This window comes from Panthera onca, chromosome C1 (assembly GCF_046562875.1).
Source record: "Panthera onca isolate mPanOnc1 chromosome C1, mPanOnc1 haplotype 2, whole genome shotgun sequence".
Classification (NCBI taxonomy): domain Eukaryota; kingdom Metazoa; phylum Chordata; class Mammalia; order Carnivora; family Felidae; genus Panthera; species Panthera onca.
Genome location: NC_138346.1, coordinates 631,443 through 652,120, shown reverse-complemented (window position 1 = coordinate 652,120; position 20,678 = coordinate 631,443). Strand labels below are relative to the sequence as shown.

Sequence of the window (20,678 nt, the reverse complement as noted above, 5' to 3'; positions counted from 1 at the left end):
GCAACAGCAACCCCCCCCCGCCCCCCCCCCCCCCCCCCAGCGCCACAAGATTTTTGTAGGATCTTCAATGCGCTACGCGGCCAAGCGTCTATCTACAGCGCAAGGCCACGTGTCAGACCAGGGGCACGTCCCCGGGGCACATGGAGAACGTCTGGGAACCAGTAAGAAAACGCATTGGGTGCGAAGCCAGGGGCCCGCGCGGGGGCCGCAGCTCCAGGTCCTGCCCGGTGGCGCCGGTGGCGGCGAACTCGCTCGGTCCTCCTTAAGCCGGGAGGCGGCGGGGAGGCCGGGCCGCGGCTCCGCCCCGGGGGCTGCCTTTTCCTTAGAAGGCGAAGCCCCAAGCCTCGCCTCTCGCCGGCGGAGAGCCGCGCCGTGCGCCCCCGGGAGCGCGGACCTGCGGGGCGAGGGGCGGGCGCGCGTCCCCGCCGCTGCGGGGGGAACGACCGAGGCCGGCGGGGCCCGCGGCCCGCAAACGCTGAGGCCAGAGCCCCCTCCCCGGCCCCGCGCCCGCGCCATGCCGCGGGGGAGGTGAGCGGGGCGACGGCCGGGGACGGGCGCGGGGGACGCCGCGCCTCCGAGGCGGGGCCCCAGGGGCGCATCGCCACCTCGCAGCGGTCCTTCTGGCGCGGGCACCCTGGGGAGCCTTGTGATGGAACCCGGAATCTCAAAGAGCGTGGCACCGTGATTTCAAAGATTTGTCCCTCCCCCCTTCACCAGAACGAACGGCCCCTCGCGGCCGGCCGCGCCCCTCCAGCCCCTCCCCGCTGCGCCCCCTCCCCGCGCGCCCCCTCCCCGCGCGCCCTCCCCGCCGCCGGCCGGGCCGGGGCGCTGAGCCGGGCTCCCCGCAGGTGCCGCGCCCCTGGCCCGCGTCCCCGCCATGGAGGTGCTGCGGCGCTCCTCGGTCTTCGCCGCCGAGATCATGGACGCCTTTGACCGCTCGCCCACCGACAAGGAGCTGGTGGCCCAGGCCAAGGCGCTCGGCCGGGAGTTCGTGCATGCGCGACTGCTGCGCGCCGGCCTCGCCTGGAACGCGCCCGAACGCGCCGCTCCCGCCCCCGGAGGCCGCCTGGCGGAGGTGTGCGCGGTGCTGCTGCGCCTAGGTGAGTGCGGGCCGGGACGGGCGGGTGCCCGGGAGAAGCCCCCCGCTGCTGGCCCGAGGGGTGTCTCGGGGGCGACCCCCGTTGCTGGGCCGAGGGTGCCCGGGAGAAGCCCCCCAATTCTGGGCCGAGGGGTGCCCAGGGGGCGACCCCCGTTGCTAGGCCAAGGGGTGTCCGGGAGAAGCCCTCCGCTGCTAGGCCGAAGTTTCCCTTGGGGGCGGACAGGGGGCGGGCCGGGAGGGGAGGAGGAGGAGGGCAGGAATAGCCTTGCTTCGCTAGGCGGGCCCACCCACACTCCCCTCTTTAGCCACTGGGCTCTCCGGCCCACCCGCTGCAGAGCTCCCCGGCATGCCAGCTCCGCCCAGATCTGAGACATTCTGTTCACAAAGACTAGAAATCTCTGGGAAACAACAGTGTTTTGGTGGCTAAACTTCCAGAGTGACCCTTGTACTGAGCTGGGCACAGAAATCCTTTGTGGGACCACGTGTCCCGATGTTTGTTTTGGAAAGTAGGTCTTTGGGGTTGCTGCCTGAAATCCCCGCTGCTCTTTCCCCTTGATGTGGAGGCCTGGTAGGGCTCCCTGCAAAAGAGGCTCAGAGGCTCAGAGCCACCAAGGGGCCAGCCCGTGTGTATAGACACCTGGGGGCACTTATGGGGGGGGGGGGCGCGGTCACACGCAGCCCAATAACTGTTTCCACCTTCTCCAGGGTCTACACCCCAGAGGGGGACCAGCCCAGCTGATTCAGTGTACTTCCCCCAGGGACTGAGCTCACTTACTGGTTGCTGGCGGTGGGCACATGGGGAGGGGACGGAGGCCTGATGGTGCGGCTCTGCGCGCAGAGTGTGGGTCCAGGCTCGCGGGGACGTGCTGTGTGAAGAGGACACTGCCTCTTCTCCGGCTGACACCGGTGTCTGCTTGTCCCTGTTTTGTGTGGACTCCGAGCAGAGCTGTGTAGACCTGGGCTGTGGGGAGACACACAGATTCCCTGGGGTGTCAGACAAGGCTGCCAGGAAGGGTGGTAGCCCACCGGGGCCTCGGGGGAGGGGAGAGCCAGTGGGGTTTGGGGAACCAGGCAGGGGTCCAGAGGGCCTAGACTCCCATGAGGTCAGCCACCCACAGCCGTTTCTTCAGCTGGCCTGTGGGGATGACGCTGGTGGAGCATTCTAGAGGGCCCTGGAGAAGGTGGTTCCTTGGCCTCCCTGGGGGAGCCAGAAGGAAGTCTTGCGTCCGTCCCGGCCTGCCCTGCAGCCCCCCAGCCTCCAGCCTCTGTCTCCTTGTCTGTGAGCGGGAGCTGGGCGCTGCCTCTGCCCTGGGCCCAGAGTGCCTATTGTCTGAACTTGTCTGAAGAACTTTGCTTCGGCCTCTCCCAGTCTGACCAGGCTGGTTCCTGTGCCCTCAGTCCTCTGTGTCCCATCCTGAGAGCCCCGGCATTTCCGGCCTGGGCCTGGGTGCCCAGCACCAGCCATCTCAGGAGCAGGGCCTTCGAGGCCCTTCCCCGGCACCAGGCTATGTCCGGTGGCTGGGACTCAGCCCTGCCGGGTGGCCAAGGAGGGAGATGGCCTGGCCCCCCAGGGTGCTCTCCTTCATGTCCGTTTGCTGCGATCTGCTCTTGGTGCCGCTCCGCACCAGCCCCTTCACGGCCGGCGCTGCCTCCCTGCCCCCCAGCACGCCCCTCAGCCCCTCCTCGGCACAGTCGCCTAGCTCCCGGGGCAACGGCACACAGGAAGAAGAATGGGTCGCGTCCCCGTGGTCAGTGTCTTGGGGCCGGTCCCCAGCGGCCCTGAGGTCTGTGTGGGAACGGCCAGGCCGGCCCTGGGGATTTCCATGCCACCTCCTCCAGCTGCCCGCCAGCCTCGCCGGTTTGTGCTCTGCATCTAGATCTTAGTTCGTTAGATGGAGTGCAGCTGGCCTCGGGAATGACGCAGACACCCCTGTCGCCCCGTGCTGGCCAGTCCCCGGCATTTCCCCGTTGGCCTTGGCTGCAGAAGTGCCTGGGCTGGGGACACCGGTGGGAGGGCCGTGTGGGATTCCCAGCACGTCACTGCCAGGGGCGCTGCAGCGAGCGCAGGCCGCGGGCAGGGCTGCTGAGAGGGCATTTTCTCTGCCCAACGTGGCCGCCCGTCCAGACACACCAGCTTGGCACCAGGAGCCCAGGTTTGAGCCTGGGCGGTGTCGGTGGCTTGGGGCAATGGCTCAGCTTCTTGGTTCACAGAGCAGGGCCTGAGCGAGGATGCCCCTCGGAGGCAGCAGCCAGGGGCCCACCTGCGTGGGGTCGTTGGCACAGCCCCTGCCCGTGTCGGGCTCTGGCTGTCTGCCCAGTACGCCTGCCGCCCGGGCAGCTCACTGTGAGCCATGAGTCACCCATCAGGCACGGCCCTTGTTCCTCCTTGGGATTCCCACCACACCGGCCCAGCAGGCTTGGCCCTGGGTGGGAGTGGGGGGTGGCTGGCTTGTCGGAGGGGCGGGATGCGGAGGTAGGTCTGGGGGTTCCCAGTGTACCTCCTTGGTCTCCTGTTCCCAGGGGCCATGGTGGGGTCGAGTCAGGGTGGGAATCTGACAGGCTGAATCCAGTCGGGGATCAGGCATGTTCGGTGCCAGCTGCGGGCCGTGAGGAGTGGGCTGGTCCCAGGCCCGTGTGACGGTGGGACTAGGGTCGTGCAGGCACGGACCACCTCTGACCCCGCTGTGTGACTGCACAGGAGATGAGCTGGAGCTGATCCGGCCCAGTATTTACCGCAACGTGGCTCGTCAGCTGAACATCTCCCTGCAGTCTGAGACAGTGGTGACCGACGCCTTCCTGGCCGTGGCAGCACAAATCTTCTCCGCAGGTAGGCCTGGGTACCCCCTCCCCCAGGGCGCCCACAGGGCTGGGGTGGGCCGGGGGCAGGGCCTTCAGCACTGGGGCCTGCAGGAAGCCGCCCCCACAGCCCTGGAGCCACCTGGTGGTCACGTGTACTTTCTTGCTGCACAAAAGAGCCCAGAACCTTGACTCGAACGGTGATGTGCAGTGCCTCCCCCGGTTGTGAGGACGGTGGGCCTGCTGGGCAGCTGGTGCCAGGCCTCTACGAGGCTCTGACTGGGCATCGGCTGGGGTGGCAGCGGCCCGAAGTCTCGTCTGGGCCGCGTGTCCCAGATTGCCAGTCGGTGCTGACCGTTGACTTAGAGGGGGGGTAGCGTGTCCTGCGTGTGGCCTGTGGGCTTCTCACGGCGTGGTACCGGGTCCCCAGGGGGAGTGTCCCCAGCGTCCCGGGTGGGACTGCCAGGCTCTCGGGATGCAGCCTCTGCAGGTACGGTGTCACTCTGCTGGATTGTGTTGGTCAAAGGCGCCTTGCAGGGCGGCCCCACGTGGAGGGAAGATCCATGAGGGCAGGAGCCCTGGAGCAGAGGCTCCCTGGGCAGTCTCTGGGGAAGAGCACCACACCTGTCTCAGCTGGCTGTCCCGCACTCCCCTGGGCATCTCCTGGTGCCCCAGCTGTGCGCAGGTGACGTGTGCTCCTGCCACCTCCTCTCTGTGCCCTCACCTCTGAGTTCAGCTCCTGCTGCTACCCCCAGACTCACTGGAGGCGATGGGGCTCGTCCCCCTAAACCTTCTCCTGTCCCCATGTCCTCTCCTTGGAACCTGCTGGGCTCCCTGGTGTCCACGGACCTCATATCCCCACCTGTGACACCACGTCCTGTCCTGGCACCCACACTCTGTGAGTCCGTCCCTGTATCCTTGTATAACAGGTGCCAGGCTGTGCGTCTAGGTAACCAGAGCCCCAGCCCCAACCAGCACCTCCTGCCTCAGCACATCCCGTGGGTGTTTCCCTGGCACCGGGGCCAGGGGACCCCCGATGACGGGACAATCTGCCCTGGCCCTTGGCGGGGGAAAGCTTGGGGGCCTCGGAGCCAGAGTGTTCCAGAGGCTGCATCCCAGCTGGAGTGGGGAGTGAGGTGAGCGGTCACGTGGCTAGTGGAGAGGGCCACCCTCCCTCTGGGGCTTTCTGGAAGGCATTCCGCTGCAGGAGGAAGGGCCCCAGGCAGCAGGGAGGCCTCGCACCCTCCTCTGGGAGGCGGTCCTGGCTCTCTTCCTGACCAGCTATGTGACCTTGGCCTGGGTTTCCTCATCCATGGGATGGTTGGGACAGCAGCAGAGCAGGGCTTTAGGGTGGAGGCTGCGGGGGGAGCCACGGTCCCCACCACCCGCAGATGCAGCCCACACCCTGCAGGGAAAAGAGACAGAGAGATAAAGCAGAGGGCTGCTTCATCCCATCAGAGATGAACCCCTAGCCCAGCTGACCCCACCCTCTGGGGTGACTTCCGGTATCCTCCCCCAAGGAGGCTCTACCAGCTCCTGGCGGGCACAGTGGCGCTTGCTGTGCTAGGCTTCCCTCAGTTGTGGCCAGTGCAGTGGGGATGCAGGACAGCCAGGGATGGCCAGGGACATGGGATGGCCAGGGACATGGGACAGCCTAGGAACGTGGGACAGCCAGGGACGGCTAGGAACGCGGGACAGCCAGGGATGTGGGACGGCCAGGGACACAGGACAGCCAGGGACGCGGGACGGCCAGGGACATGGGACAGCCACGGATGGCCAGGGACATGGGACAGCCAACCGTAGAATCTAGCTTCCTCCAGGGCCACCACCAGGTCAGCACTGACCTCCCAGATAGGAATCAGTAAGGCTAGGATGTCATGAGGCAGGTGCCTGGGTGGGCTGGTGGGAGGCCCAATTTCCTTCAGAATGTTCTAACTGTCCTGACCTGGGGCGGGGCGGGGGGAGGGCGGTGCTGGGCTGTGGCAACCTGCAGGGGTGGGCTGGGAGGGCACGTTGTGGAGAAGGGAGCAGGTGGGGCCCAGGAAGGAGGTGGGGCCCAGGGGACATCCTGGGCTGAGGATCCCCCTCCCCCTCCCTGGGTTCCTGTGTCCTGGGCCTGATGGCTGGCGCGTGGGTGGCCGCCTGTGTCTGACTCCAGGCTGGCGGGCGGCTGGTTTATGAGCCGAGGTCTGGCTTTAAAAGGAAGGCTTATCTCTGAGAATGCGGCTCTGGTCTGCTGCTGGCTGTAGGTCTCAGCGGGAAGGCTGGGCTAGGCTCCTGGGTGGTGGCTGCTATGTGGGCAGGGGACAGGGGACAGAGGGACCACTCCACCTGCCCAGCCTTGCTCAGGGAGGTGTTCGGAACGACTGGGACCACGAGGACAGGGGAGGGGCAGGGAAGAACGGGCACAGAAGCCCGGAGGCTCGATCTGCTTGCAGAGGTCAGTTAGTCTTGTGGTTTTCACTGGAGACTGGGGCAGAATATACCCCCTCGTGTTCAAGCACGTTCGGCCCTGGCCCCCGCCGGCCCCGTCCCCTTCTGGGGGCAGCCTCCACACGGACCCGCCCCTGTGGGCTCTGCGGCTGCTGCCCCTCATCGGCTGCGGCTCCGTGACCTGCAACTGGTTTCTTAGCTTCTCTGAACCTCCGAGCCACCTGAAAAGAGCAGGGCTGCACGGAGGTGGGGTTGCAGGGCCGGCCCTCTGCTGCTGCCTGGCTCTCCGGCCACCCCCTTACCAGCTGTGGGTGCTCCTCCCACCACCCCGCTTGCCGCCCAAGGCTTCCCCTTGGTCCCTTGTCCATCCTACGTCTCAGGTCCTTAGGCCCTTTCGCCACTGGGTCGGCCCCAGCCGTGAGGTCCAGCCTTGAGGTGCTCGCCAGCCCCGTCCGTCTTCCCGCGGCCCCTCCTTGCTCACACGGACCCTCCCGCTGCATCTCGCACCCCCTCCTCCCCTTGGCAGGCCCCCCTGGGGTGCAGGCCCAGTCAGGGCTGTGGCCCCGGATGGGGCAGCTTGAGGACTGCAGGGCAGGACCTGTGGAGGCATCCCCTGGGTGGCCGTGCCTCTGTCCCTGCCCTTTGTCTGCTCAGCTCCCTTCAGGGGAGAAACTGGTTTTTCTCTCCCTGGTTAGAAGTTGGCAGGGTTTTCAGTTTTTTCTTCTTAGGACGAGAGCAAAATATTTTACCACAAAGAGATCAGAAAATAGAAAAGATAACCAACTCTTAGAAAACAGTACTAAAAAGACCACCCAACCTAAAAGAAGCGAAGAATCTGAGTAGACGCTTTTCCAAGGAAGATGTACAGATGGCCCATGAAAAGTGCTCTCGTCAGCCAACCAGGGAAGAGCCACCACCGCGAGGCCCCAGCGCCCGCCCACCAGGATGGCTGGGATCAGAGGCAGGTGCACACGCCACGGTGGGGACGTGAACAGTTGAAGCCTCATTAGCTGCTGGTGGGGCCCCAGTGTGGCTCGGCTGCCGTGGAAGACGGTCGGCCTCTCTAGCGGTTTAACTCGAGTGGAGTTACCGCGGGGCACACCGGTCCTGCTCCTGGGCGTCCACCCGTGAAAAATGGAAGCACACGTCTACACAGACGTTCAGAGCAGTGCTGTTCACAGGCAACCCAGACGTTCGTCATCTGATGGGTGGATGAGCAGAACGTGGTCTCTTTGCGCAGGGGAACGTCATTCGGCCACAGAAAGGGAGACATGCTGACAGGTACCACGTGGATGAACCTTGGGGACATTGTGCCCGGTGCAAGCAGCCAGACGCAGAACGGAGTGTCGTGTGTGAGCCCTTCCACAGGGAACACCTACAGCAGGGAGATCCGCCAAGGCAGAAGACGGGTCTGCCTGCAGGGGTGGGGAAGGGGCCTGACTGCCCGTCGGTGAGGGCGTCCTTTGGGGGCATGAAAATGTGTTAGGGCGAGACAGAGGCGGTGAGTGCATTAAGTGCCACTGTAATTTATGGTAACTTATTACCGTCCCTGGCTTTTCTCTCCAGACCTGAAAATACAGCCATCACGTGGAGCTCGCCACAGTGAGCACCTGTCTCCACGTGGTGGCACCACAGAACGTGGTGTTCACCTCCTGCATCCCGTGGCAGTCACCCCGACCCTCGCATGTCAGTCCCTTCACCTGCGTCCCGGCAGGGAGGGGTGCCTGTCAGGTGCCAAGGGCACCACGTGAGCGGGACAGAGCCTGCCACCAGGACGGGCATAGCGGGGAGTGCTGTCACCACGAGCTGGCGCCCTCACGGCCTGGCCTGTGGAGCTGGGGAGCACTGCCGGCAGCAGGGAAGAGGCGGGAAGAGCACACGCGGGGCTGGGGTGGTGGGAATGGGGCCTAGAGGGGGGTGGGGGCTCACATGAGATTTCAGACTTGGATTTATTTTTAAGTCATCTCTACACCCAGCGCGGGGCTCGAACTCACACCCCTGAGCTCAAGAGTCACACGCTCCACAGGCTGGGAGCTGGCCACGGGGCCCCGTAACTTGAATTTCTTTAGAAAGAGATGCACAGTAACAGTAATGAGAGGTTTTTACGCAGGGGAATGATGTGGTCCGATTTATGGGGTTTAAAATTTTTCTCTTTATTGAGATGAAACTTACAGAACAATTAACCGTTGTAAAGCGTACAATCGAGTGGCCGTTAGCGCATTCACAGTGTGTGCAACTAACACCTCTGTTTTCATCGCCCAGGACACTTGGAGCCCCTTGAGCACCCCCTCCCCGCCCCTCCCCCGGCCCCCAGCAACCGCCGACCTGCGTCTGTCTCCATAGATTTACCTGTTCTGGACGCTGTGCGTAACAGATTCATACGGCGTATGTGGCCTCTTGAGTCTGTGGCTTCCCCTGAGCGCCGTGTTTCCGAGGCTCCCCGACGCCCCATCCCTTTTCGTGGCTGTCGTGTTCCCTGGCACGGACGGACCGCAGTTTGCTCTTCTGCTCACAGTTGACGGCTCTTTTGTCGCTTCCACCTTTCGGCGATTGTGAGCAGGGCTGCCGCGAACACGGACGAGCAAGGGTGGGTGGGAGCCGGTCTCTGCACCGGCGGCTCCGCGAAGGTGCGTTGACCCGGCAGCACCAGCATCCGCAGATGCCGCGTCCTCGGGCTAATTCCTGCCGTGATGGTGGCTGTCTTTCCCGTCAGGGTGACAAGCTGCAGACTCACCTGGATTTAATCTGACAGGGGCGCGGGGATGGCTCAGTCGGTAGAACGTGCAGCTCTTGACCTTGGAGTCATGAGTTCAAGCTCTGTGTTGGGGCTAGAGTTTACTTTAAAAATGAAGAAATAAAGGGGCGCCTGGGGGGCTCAGTCGGTTAAGCGTCCGACTCTTGATTTCGGCTCAGGTCACGGTCTCACGGTTCATGAGCTCGACCCCCGCATCAGGCTCTGTGCTGACGGTGCGGAGCCTGCTCGGGATTCTCTCTCTCTTCCTCTCTTTCTTCCCCTCCCCCACTCACGCTTTCTTTCTCTTTCCAAAATAAACAAGTAAACTTAAAAAGACAAAAGAGGAGAGTCGATAATGTACTCACATGTACTCGCTAGACCAGAGTAATTGTAGTTTTTTGCTGTTTGTGAAGAATCTTTACTTGTAGAGGGGCCCCTCGTGTTGGGAGGCTGGAGGGCTGTGACTCTCGTAGCCTGGCAGGGAGGCGGGGCTGGTATCTGGGCCTTGGTTTCTGGGACCCCGGGGCCCTCCCGTTTGCTTACTGACTGGTCCAATCCATGCCATGGGTCAGAAGTTTGCTGGGTGCACAAGTCTGAAGCTGTCAGAGTTTCCAGCCTGGGGTATCTACCTGGTCCTTGGCTTTAGGGGCTATATCCTGTGACTCTGCACAGAGCACGCCCTCTCCTCAGCTTCCAGAGTCACTGTTCAGACCTGTTCAGTGTTACAATAAATCTGGACAGGGGACACATTAGATCCCAAGGGATGATGCTGTCTGGCCATTGTTCTTATTTTTCCCCTGGGTCATATGACGCTTCCTCGGTTATATCCAGGTAACCATAATCCTCCCCTGCTACAATCTGTTTTAAAGATTCTTCGACATATTCTATGTTTTCTCATGGTATCTTTTATAACTGATATTTTAATGAGCATGAGGAAATTTTGGTACAAAGAGGAATGACTAATAATTATAATTACAATGACAACGGTAATACAGCCACAGAAAATAAAGTGCCCCCTGCATGTTACAGCAGTGCTCTCCCAAGTGCTTTGTGTTCGTTAGTCGGAGAATTAAGGACGGTGGGTTCGGGGAGGAGGAAGATTAAGAGAGGTAAGAAAGAGGGGAGGCTGGGTGGCTCAGCTGGTTAAGCATTCGACTGCCGACACCCGCTCAGGTTGTGATCTCCCGGTCATGAGATCAAGACGCACGTCGGGCTCTGCACTGACAGCGTGGAGCCTGCTTGAGATTCTCAATCTCTCTCTCTCTCTCTCTCTCTCTCTGCCCCTCCCCCCCAAAATAAATAAACTTAAAAACAATAAAGTTTTAATCTGACAGATTGCAATCTATATCTTGTTTCCATTGGCCTTTCTGTGGTTATTTGTGAGGTGGGCATTTTTCAGATGTTTCATGTATCTGTATCTTTTCTTCCGTGAAGCAGCTGTTTATTCTGCGTTCATGCTTCTTTTGAAAGGTTTCTCTTTGTTCTGGCTGAGTTGCAAACTCTCTTTACACGTTAAGGAAGCCCACACCCTAGAATTTCGGGCATTCTTTCTCAGACTCCGTTCATCGGCCTTTTCCTCCCGGGCGGCCCCATCTTGGTGCCACTGCTCAGGAGCTCTGGGTCTGGGGAGGGTCACCCCCCTCGCGGGCCTCAGCTTCTTCACGTAGGGAACGTCCCGGTGCCTTCACACGGCCGTTCGGGAGACCGGACGCGCCCGGGGCAGGTGTGGCTTGACGCCTCTTACTGGACACGGTGTACAGCTCCAGGTCACTTGGCCACCCTCGCCCCTGGCCTCCGTTTCCTCCTCACTGAACTGCCTTGCTGTCTTATCGCCTCCTCCAGCAGACGGTGGGCCGTGCGAGGTTGTCCTGGGCGCTGGCACGGGTGTGCGGGCGGATAACGGGGGCTTCGAGAATCTCCAACTAAGAACTACCCGTGAGGGTGGCAGGACTGACCTGTGATGGAGGGTGGCTGGGGCTCGTGCCTGGCGGTCAGCTGGCAGGGCACCTGTCCAGGTGGGGTGGAGGCTGGCGCCCTGGGTGCCCACCCCGGTCATCAGTGGGAGGATGGCAGGGGGCGTGGCTCAGAGAGACCCTTCCTGCGACCCCGAGGGCTGGACTGGAGCCAGGGTTTGGGTGGCCTTCTGCTGACCGGCGTCTGTCTCTCTCCCTTCAGGCATCACGTGGGGCAAGGTGGTGTCCCTGTACTCAGTGGCTGCGGGGCTGGCCGTAGACTGTGTGCGGCAGGCCCAGCCCGCCATGGTCCACGCTATCGTCGACTGCCTCGGGGAGTTTGTGCGCAAGACCCTGGCGCCCTGGCTGCGGAGGCGCGGCGGATGGGTGAGGGGCACCTGAGGTCCCGGGAAGGGGTTGCTGGGTGGGGCAGGGGTGAGGCCCAGCTCCCTCCAAGGCCGGGGCCTCCCCCCACCTCTAGGGCTAAAGTCCTGCTGTCCAGGAGTCCCCCGCAGGGCAGAAGCTGGGCTGCAGCCGTGACCCCTCTGTCCAGGAGAGGTGGGGCACATCGGCCCAGCCCGCAGGGATGCGTGCAGGCGTCCTACCCATCAGTCCCCGCGCCCCAGCCGCCCGCCCAGCCCTGGCCAGGCTCCCACAGGAGATCTCAGTTTTCTCCTCCGTAAAATGGATGACAAGCAAGGGTGCGCGAAGCTGGCTGTGGATGACAGAGCTCAGCCCTCTGCCGAGGTTGGAGCCGAAGGCCGAGGTCGGGCGGTTCTGGGGCCGGAGGCTCATCTGAAGTTGAAGGGGCAGGGGCACCGCCTCCAGGGTGACTTGTGGCTGTGGGTGTCCCTCAGCAGGGACCCCGGGGCCTCTGTCCCTCCTGCTTCCTCTCCGTGGAGCCAGCAAGGCTGTGACCACCACGGTCCAAGTCTGGACTGTAGAGAAAATACTTCATTTCTTAGCAGGAATAGGAAGAAATAGTGGCCGTTCCCTGGGGTTCTGGAAAGCTGTGTCCACTCCTGTTCTAAGGGAGAGTCTGAAGCTGGGTTTGGCGTTTCCTGGCGCCCCAGGCTCCACAGGGCCAAGGCGGAAGGAGGCCGGGGGTTGCGGGGACGTGGCTGCAGGTAGTGGCCACGGGGCTGGCGGTGGAGTCCTCACGTGGGCACCGCAGGCTTCTCCCGTCGGCCGGCCGCTCCCTGCCTCCACCTACCTCCTCCTTTCCCTTCTCGTGGCCGGGTCGGCCCCACGCGGGTCTTCCGTCCGGAGTGGACCACGGGCCTTCCCTAACGGCCTCGCGCACCCCCTCGCGGGTGTTGGTGGGCATCCCGTGTGAGGTGCTCTGCCCTCTAACTGTGCCCTCTTCCCTCCCAGACCGATGTCCTCAAGTGTGTGGTCAGCACCGAGCCCGGCTTCCGCTCACACTGGCTGGTGGCCGCACTCTGCAGCTTCGGCCGCTTCCTGAAGGCCGCCTTCTTCGTGCTGTTGCCAGAGAGATGAGCCGCTGGCTCGGGCAGAGGCCGAAGCCAGGCTCTCCGACCCAGGAGACCCCCGGCCCTCGAAAGCGCCAACGTCCTCCCCAACCAGGCTGGGAACGCTCCGATCCTCAGAGCCCCGCCTCGGTGCCGGAGGCCCTGCCCTGAGCCCCTCGTCCACAGACCCTGGCCCTCTAGAAGGGGAAGCAGGGGGGGCCTCCCTGGCCTGGAGCTGGGTTTCAGTGCCTTCCCTGGAACCCTTCCCTGTCCTCTTCCATCTGGAGCCATGAAGCCAGGGTCACCATCCAGGTCCCAAAGGAAGGGGGCTGGGAACGCCAGGCTGTCACTTGATGCCCGGGTCCCGTCCGTGAAGGGTGACCACGTCAGGACGTGAGCTGGGCTGTGGGCCCTGCACATTCAGTCGGAAGGAGACCCTGGCCTGGCCAAGGCTGGAGGAGCCGTGGGGTCTTACTGACCTTGTAAACAGGGCATAGAGCTCATGTGCTGGTTGCTTAATCCATTTCTGGAGGGAGCGCGTGTCCCCCTCCCATGGCAGGGAGGCTGTGTTGTGGGGACCAGGGGTGTGGGCTCCAAGCCGGCACGCCTGACCTGAGAGCACAGGAGCCTGTGAACAAGAAGGCTGGTGTGTGTGCGTTCAATCCCAATAAAGTTTCATGGCAACGGAGGTGGCCCATCTGCTTTCTTGGTGCCTCTGCCCTGCCCTGCCGCCCAAGGACGGGACAGGAGGCAGGTGAAAAAACACAAGTGCGGAAGCATCCCAGCACGCTCCCTGATTAGGGCGGCCTCTGCTGCCATGCACCGTGACAGGGAGCTCCACACGGACACATTCGTGCACGCACGGCGTCACGGGCACACACGCACACAAACACCAGGAACAAATGCTCAGCGGTCCCGCCCTGCACGACTCCTCAGTCCAGCCCGGCCGTTCTCCTCCCCTCGCTTTGCCGGCCACAGCCTCCGTGCCCCTTCCCGGGCTCCCCCTTGGCCCAGGGGCCTGGCTGCTGTGTGTCCACCTCAGGGCCGGCTCCGGGCAGTCCGCACCCCCGGCTTTCTGATGAACGGACATTCTCCCCACGTGGGCCCGACTCCTGCTCGGGCCACAGGCACACAGTGCTGGATTCTGCCACTCAGTCTCCCTTGGTCTGGGTTTCCCTTTCTGTACAACGTATGGCTGAGCCAGAGGAAGGCTGAAGTCAGCTGGCCCGGCCCTCCCATCCAGCCTCCCAGGGAAGCGGCAATCCTGTGCACAGGGTGGGAGTCGGCTGGCTGTAAGGATGCTGCTCCCTCCAAGCCCTGCCTGCCCTCCTCTCACCCTGGTGCCCGTGACGGGGGCAGGCGATGCCGGTCAGGTCTTCGTTGCCCGCTGGGCCTGCCCCAGCTTCCTCCCTCACCCCCTGGACCCAATCCTGGGGCAGGCTGGCAGCACAGGACAGCGGCAGGGTCCGAAACCGCAGGGAGATCGGGCGGGGGCTGTCTTCACACACCTCTGTTACAGGACGCGGTAGGAGAGAGGCTCTGTTTCCAACAGCAACAAATAGATAAGACTCCTCTGCATGAACCCAACAGTGAGAGAGCCTGTGTGCAGAAGGCTCGTGTGCCTTCAAGACCCCACACGGACTTGAGCAGACGGAGACACCATGTTCCGGAGAGGAAATCCATCCACAAAGAAGACAATTCTTCATAAGCAAATTTACAAATTTAAAGCCATCCTTGTAGACACATCAGAATGACATTTTTTTTTCTAGATTTAAACGAGCTGATTAAAAACATTTTTTTAAGGTTTATTTTATTTTTGAGAGACAGAGACAGAGCACGAGCAGGGGAGGGGCAGAGAGAGAGAGGGAGACACAGAATCCCAAGCAGGCTCCAGGCTCCGAGCCGTCAGCATAGAGCCCGACGCGGGGCTTGAACTCACGAACCGTGAGATCGTGACCTGAGCCAAAGTCAGGTGCTTAAACTGACTGAGCCACCCAGGCGCCCCCGAACAAGCTAATTTTAATGGGAGGAAATTTTCTTAAAAAGCAAAAATAGGGGCACTTGGGTAGCTCAGTTGGTTGAGCGTCCAACTTTAGCTCAGGTCATGATCTCACGGTTCGTGGATTCAAGCCCCACGTCGGGCTCTGTGCTGACGGCTCGGAGCCTGGAGCCTGCTTGGGATTCTGTGTCTCCCTCTCTCTCTCTGCCCCTCCCCTGCTCATGCTCGGTCTCTCTCTCAAAGAGAAATAAAATGTTAAAAAATTTTAAAAATGAAAAAACGTACAGCCAGAATGAATTTTTTTTAAATTTTTTTTTTTTAATGTTTATTTTTGAGACAGAGACAGAGCATGAATGGGGGAGGGGCAGAGAGAGAGAGGGAGACACAGAATCGGAAGCAGGCTCCAGGCTCTGAGCCATCAGCCCAGAGCCCGATGTGGGGCTCGAACTCACGGACCGCGGGATGGTGACCTGAGCTGAAGTCAGACGCTTAACTAACTGACTGAGCCACCCAGGCACCCCCAGAATGAATCTTAAAAAGGAGAAAGGTGAGGGAGAAGCCCGCCTGTAGCTGAGCCCGGTGTGGCGTCTGTCGCGGAACCGCGAGCACCAGGCCAAGTGCAGGCAGGCAGTCCGGGGACCTGGGACCGCCAGAGCCAGACCCCAGTGCCTGCAGAACTGAGTCCGCGAGTAAGGTGGGGGAAGAGACGAGATGGGACCGCGGTCCCAATATTCACGGGGACAAGTTCCAAGGGGATCAAAGACCTAAGTGTAAAACATGAAATAAGCACTGGAAGAAATGGGTGATTTTCTCCGTAAGTGGGGAACAGACAAAACCTTCCTAAGTATGACGTAAAATTCAGGAACGATGAAAGACAAAATGCATAGTGGATAAAAAGGCATTTAACATTTTCAAAAATACTTGTCACCTGAGACAGAAAAGAGTAGTGGGCACCAGGGCTAGGGGTCAGGGGACGGGAGTGACCATCATGTGGTCGGGGGGTTCCTTCCGGGACGACAAGGATGGTTTGGGAGTGGGCAAGGTCACGGTTGCCCAGGAGGATGAAGGTACTAAATGCCGCTAAACTGTACTTTAGTTACTGGTTAAAATGGCGAACTTTACGTCATAACAGTGTGTTTTCCCTCAATAAAAAAATTGTAACTGAACGTTCATGTCAGGATTAATATTCCAAATTCAAGAGTGCATCAGCTACAAACACCCAGAAGAAAAAAATAAAATAAGAGAAATGCAAACCCCAGCTAGCCCAGCTCCCGTTCCCTGACGAGCGCCCGGCTGGTGGGGCAGGCGGCCTCCCACAGCCGTGGGGGCGGAGGGCACAGCCCCCAGGGGTCGGGTCCCCTGTGCCGCTGGCCTTGGGCTGGCAGCCCCCCTCCTGGACGGGACTCCCACCTGCGTGCGCCGGCAGAAACCCAAAGCGGCAGGTTACTGGTGGGGACATCGTGAGGCCCGCCGAAGACCGGAAGCGGGGTGGGCGTCCGGCGGGAGGGGACCTGCTTGGTGAGCCGTGGCCTGGCTGCCCCAGAAGGACCTGCAGCTGGGGGCGGGCAAGTGGGCCCTATTTTACGGTTCTGGCAACAAAGTCACGTCGGGGGTTTTGCGTAAGCAAAGCCACCTTGCGGAGTCAATCAGAGAGTTACTCAGGGAGCTCGTGTGGCGAGCCGGTGCCAGAGGCACCAGGGAAACCGATGAGTCCAGTTCGACTGTATCTGGACTCGCTCTCTCTGCTGGGAAGGGGCAAAACCAAAAGGAAAAACTGCAGACGTCAGGCTCGGTCCGTTGTCACAGTGTTACTCCTCTGAAAACGCTATGTACCTGGAGACTAAAGCAACTAATATTGCAAAGAACCAAGATTTTTCACCTTAGAAGAGGTAAGATCAAAGAGTTTAGGTGAAAAGTTCTGCGCTCTTAGAGCGCGAACTGGAGACGGCACGGATGCTACGCTTTTCCCCGTAAACACGAATGTGAGTCCCCTGTGCTGAGGCAGCCACGGGGAAGGCGCCGACTGCGTGGCGACCTCAAACGGGCCACGGCGGTGCCGAGACCATGAAGTGTAACTCCGTTTCTGGCTCTGCCCACGCAGGCGGGAAGCAGGGCAGCGGGCCTGCGGCCTCTGAGCACCCCGCCACCAGAGCGGAGGCCACGGGACACAGCTGTGCGCTCTGGCCTCTGAGCACCTCCCACCACCTTTGACCTCCCACCCACGACCTCCTGTCCTCTGAGCACCTCCCGCCCCCTTTGACCCAAATCACAGGTTCCGGGCAGCAGGAGCAGCAGAGGAGCCTTGGGTGTGGGCCTCCGCTTGAGGTGCTAGGGCTTTCTGACGCAAATGGCAGCCGGCTTTCCGCTGGGAAGTTACTTCAGGGCGACCAGGCTCAGCCCGATGCACGCGGAAGGAGTTTCTTCCTGACAATTCGTCCCCCAGTGCAGGAGTGACTGCTGTTGGGGTGCCTGGCCGGATCAGTCGGGGCAGCATGTGACTCATCCCAGGGCCGGTATTTTGTTTTTTAAATGTTTATTTTGAGAGAGAGAGAGAGAGAGAGAGAGAGAGAAAGTAAGTTGTGTGTGTGCGTGCGCGTGCACGGTGGAGGGGCAGAGAGGGAGAAAGAGAATCCCAAGCAGGCTGTGCTGTCAGTGCAGACCCCGACTTGGGGCTTGATCGCGTGAACCGCGAGATCGTGACCTGAGCTGAAATCAAGAGTCGGATGCTTAACCGACGGAGCCACCCAGGTGCCCCTTGGGGTCGATATCTGGAGCCCCGTGTTAGGCACAGAGAGTACTTAAAACAAAGCAGTTAGTGGGGAGGCCTGTCCCTTCTGCCTCTGAGTGCCTCTCTCCGGGTCTCTGACAAGCCTTTCTATTCCTCCCTCTCTCCCATCTGCCTCTCACACCACGGCTCCAGGAAGAGAACAGTGTGAGGTCCGTGCAGCTCTCTGACTGTCACGTAGCCAGGCCTTCAAGAGAGGGGGTCAGGTGTCCCGGGGACCATGCTCTGGCCCTAGTGGTGGCAGGACTTGTCCCTCTCTTCCCAGCCCTGCCCTGGGGGCTGCAGGAGAGCCTGGGGATTTAGTGGTCCAGATGGCTGGAGCTGAAGGGGCCAGGGAGTGGGCAGGCAGTGTGTCCGTGGGGTGTTCCCCACTGCCAACAGCTCCCACCCCTCCTGCCTGACAGCGGTGCTGAGGGGGCCCCTGCGATGGGAAGTGAGTGGTTCTCCGCCGCCCATCCCCACTCCAGAGACTACAACACTAGACAGAATGTCTCCTGCTGTGGTGCTTCCCCATCCGTGATCTCATGCATTTCCCCTACGATTTCCTTCTCAGACAGGCTACTCTGGCCATGGCACTGACTGGCCTTTTAGACCAGGGCCTCTGAGAGCCTTGTAGGAGGGGACGAGGATGTGGAGGGGAAATGTCAGGCCTGAGCCAGCGGGTAGGTCACGGGTGGCTGGGTTGAGCGCAGAGAGGCCTGGAGGTGGTCAGCAGCTCTGCGATACGGACTATGGCTCTGAGCCCCCGCCACCCCAGGCTGTCAGAATAGGAGTTTCCAGGCTCTTCTGAAGACGCTGTCTCCTTGGAAATGCCCCAGAAATTTCCATAGTCTCCTCAGTTTCCCAGGAGAGCCTGGGATCCCAACGTCTGGCTTGTCCCTGGAATCCCTGCCTTTCCTTCTCCTGTTTGTGTGGGTGGTGGCAGGGCCGCTGGGGAATGTGGCGGGAGGCGCCCCGCTGACACCTGCAGGAGTCTCAGCCTCCCCCTCTGACGGCTGCGACTGGTTTTCCTTTCCGCCTCTCCAGCGCTGCAGGCACGACCGAGTCACAGAAGGGGAAGGAGGGAGGCAGGCATGGCGTCCAAGGTGGGCATCCGCTGGGATCTCTGATCTACCCGGGAGCTGACTCCTCAGCTCCTACCTGGGGCCTCCCTGACCCACAGATGCCCCTGAACACACGCGGACGGCAGGAGTCGCAGGACCCGGGTCCTACCCGCTGTCAGCAGCCGTGCTCGCTCCATGCCGCTCAGCTCCAGTCGGGTGGGAAGGGTCGGAGGGAGCGGAGCCCCTCTTCCCGTCAGGACACTGCTGACCGGTTTGCAGTTTTCGCTCCTCTATTTTGTTAAATAAAAAATATGCCAGACCCGATAAAATACAATGGCTCTGTGAAAAAGGAAAAAGAAAAGTGCCCGGCTGCCGGGAGGAGCATGCCTGCCGATCGGGGGACTGTGAGTTCAAGCCCCACGTTGGCGTGGAGATGACGTAAACGTATAAAGAAACGACCACACTGGTAAGGCGGCCAGTCTGCAGCGCTGACCGTGGGGCTGGCTCAGGAAGAGATCCCCCATGGTGGCGGACTCCCCGGTGAGAGACGGGGTCAGCCCCCCACCACCGGGGCCTCTTAATTTTAGCATCAGCAAAGGGCGGCAGTTGGACAGGTGACTGCCGGAGTGGCGACAGAAGCTCTGGGCATACACAGTCCAGTGAGAACTTCCATCCACGGGGACAGAAGGGACGGAGGAGCAAGACAGACACACCCCCAGTTCAGCCTGGGGAACACCTTCCGGGCTTAGGGACCCCGTTCCCAAACAGCACGGGGGAGGGACCAGACCGTGCCGGATGTTTGCTTCTGGTCCTGGGCTCCGAGCCCACCCCGCAAGCAGCTCTGGGCGGGAGGGCCGCGGGTGGAGGCCGCCCTGCCGGCTTCCGGGGCCTCCGGTGCTAAAGTCCAAATGTTTGTTTTCCCCAAAGCCCAGATGCTGAAATCCTAACCAGAGGGGCTCTGCTACTTCCCCCTAGACTTTGGAGGGTGAAGTGGCCCGGAGTCTCGGCAGAGACCCACGCCCCACGCGGGTGGAGCCGCTGGTGTGATTCCAGCCGCAGAGACCCCAGAGAAGTGCATATAATCTACGCGGCACAGCCGCGTAATCCCACAGGAGCGCGTCCCAGGGAGCCGCGTGCGGGCTGCGTCCAGCAAAGCTGGGGAGGCAGGGCCTCCACCCTGCGGGCCTCCGGGCAGGCCCGGAGCCAAAGAGCGGGACTCTGCCGCCTTCGGGTTTTAGCCCTGCCGGGGAGCATCCACGCCGTGCCTGTCCTGCCATGTTCGGGAAGCACCTCAACTGTCTGGTTTCACACGCAGCTAGAGGGGACTTCGCCTCAGGATGAATTCATACGAGTCTCCTGCCCTGGATTTACTTGGCCTGCAGCAACCTCCCTGGCCCCTTGGTACCTGGGTCACCAGTCCTGGTCCCTCCTGAGCTCCTAGGTACTGGCCACCTCACCTGGTGCCGCCTTTGTCCCCAAGCCCGGGGTGGGGGGGTGGGCGAGGCTTGGTCCTCATCTCCCTGGGGCTGGTGCACCACCTCCCTTCACGTGGGCTCCACTTCAGGGCTGGGCTTTTAAGGTGGGGTGTTAGGAAGAAGCAAACGGCTTTGTTTTGCTTTGATACGCACCCTAAAGCAGTTGGTGGAAACGCCGGGAATTTGTTTAAAAATACTCCAGCGAAAAGAAGGGAGAAGGGACGAAGCCCTGGGAGGGGGACGGCTGGGTGGCTGGGAGACTGCACAACAAACAGAAATGAGAGCAGCGGTCCGCACAGAACAGCGGGGGGGTGGGAGGGACTCACGGCCGCGGGAACGCCCTTCACCTGTGCAGATGGGGCCCCGAGACCGTCAGCTCTAAAGTCATAAAGTAACTGATCCCCTTTGTGACGCGATCCCCTTTGTGTCGGCTTATCACCAGCTCCCCCACTGAAGATTTATAGGTATTTTAGATCTTGCCAAAACTACCAGAAGAAAAGGTGAGGGAACACGAGAGTCACTCCTTAAGTTTTTAGGGAAAAGACTGGAAAACAAGCAGCCACCGGCAGATGGAAGAAACGCACAGTCTACACGAGGGACAATATTCAAAATGCTCCGTCATAAAAATAAAGGCCTTTTATTTGGTTTTTCTACGCCGTTACAGGAACACGTGGCAACACGCGGGAGCCCACGGAGACCTGCGGCCACACCCACACCTGCTGTGGGCGTCCACGGGGAAGCCGAAGGGTCACAACACACGCTCGGGGTCACGGGGTCACCTTCTTGTAGGTGACGTGAAGATGCTGAGTCATGGGCTGGGTAGTGGTTGCCATGGAGACCGTCTGTTCGAGTTTGCCGTCAGAATTCAGCCGGAATTTTCGGGTGATCTG

The 20,678-nt window shown here is 61.3% G+C and overlaps 2 protein-coding genes across 6 annotated transcripts in view; one reads left to right on the top strand and one right to left on the bottom strand.

Moving 5' to 3' along the window:
• The first annotated feature begins 334 nt into the window (after positions 1–334).
• Positions 335–13,174, top strand: BOK (BCL2 family apoptosis regulator BOK). 2 transcript variants are annotated; one of them, XM_060624413.2, is made up of 6 exons: positions 335–528; positions 849–1,100; positions 3,798–3,926; positions 8,591–8,713; positions 11,238–11,401; positions 12,389–13,174. In XM_060624413.2, the coding sequence occupies exons 2-6, from the start codon at positions 878–880 to the stop codon at positions 12,512–12,514; spliced, it is 765 nt and encodes a 254-aa protein (XP_060480396.2). In that variant the 5' UTR covers positions 335–528; positions 849–877; the 3' UTR covers positions 12,515–13,174. The 2 variants fall into 2 exon arrangements, with proteins under 2 accessions (XP_060480396.2, XP_060480397.1); XM_060624414.2 differs by lacking the exon at positions 8,591–8,713 and having other exon boundaries at positions 338–528.
• A 7,235-nt stretch (positions 13,175–20,409) lies between these two features.
• Positions 20,410–20,678, bottom strand: part of THAP4 (THAP domain containing 4) — a 41,912-nt gene continuing 41,643 nt past the window's right edge. For all 4 annotated transcript variants that reach the window (XM_060624420.2, XM_060624419.2, XM_060624421.2 and 1 more), the window contains one exon: positions 20,410–20,675. In XM_060624420.2, the coding sequence (XP_060480403.1) occupies positions 20,556–20,675 (120 nt within the window). In that variant the 3' untranslated portion in view covers positions 20,410–20,555. The remainder of the gene's footprint in view (positions 20,676–20,678) is intronic.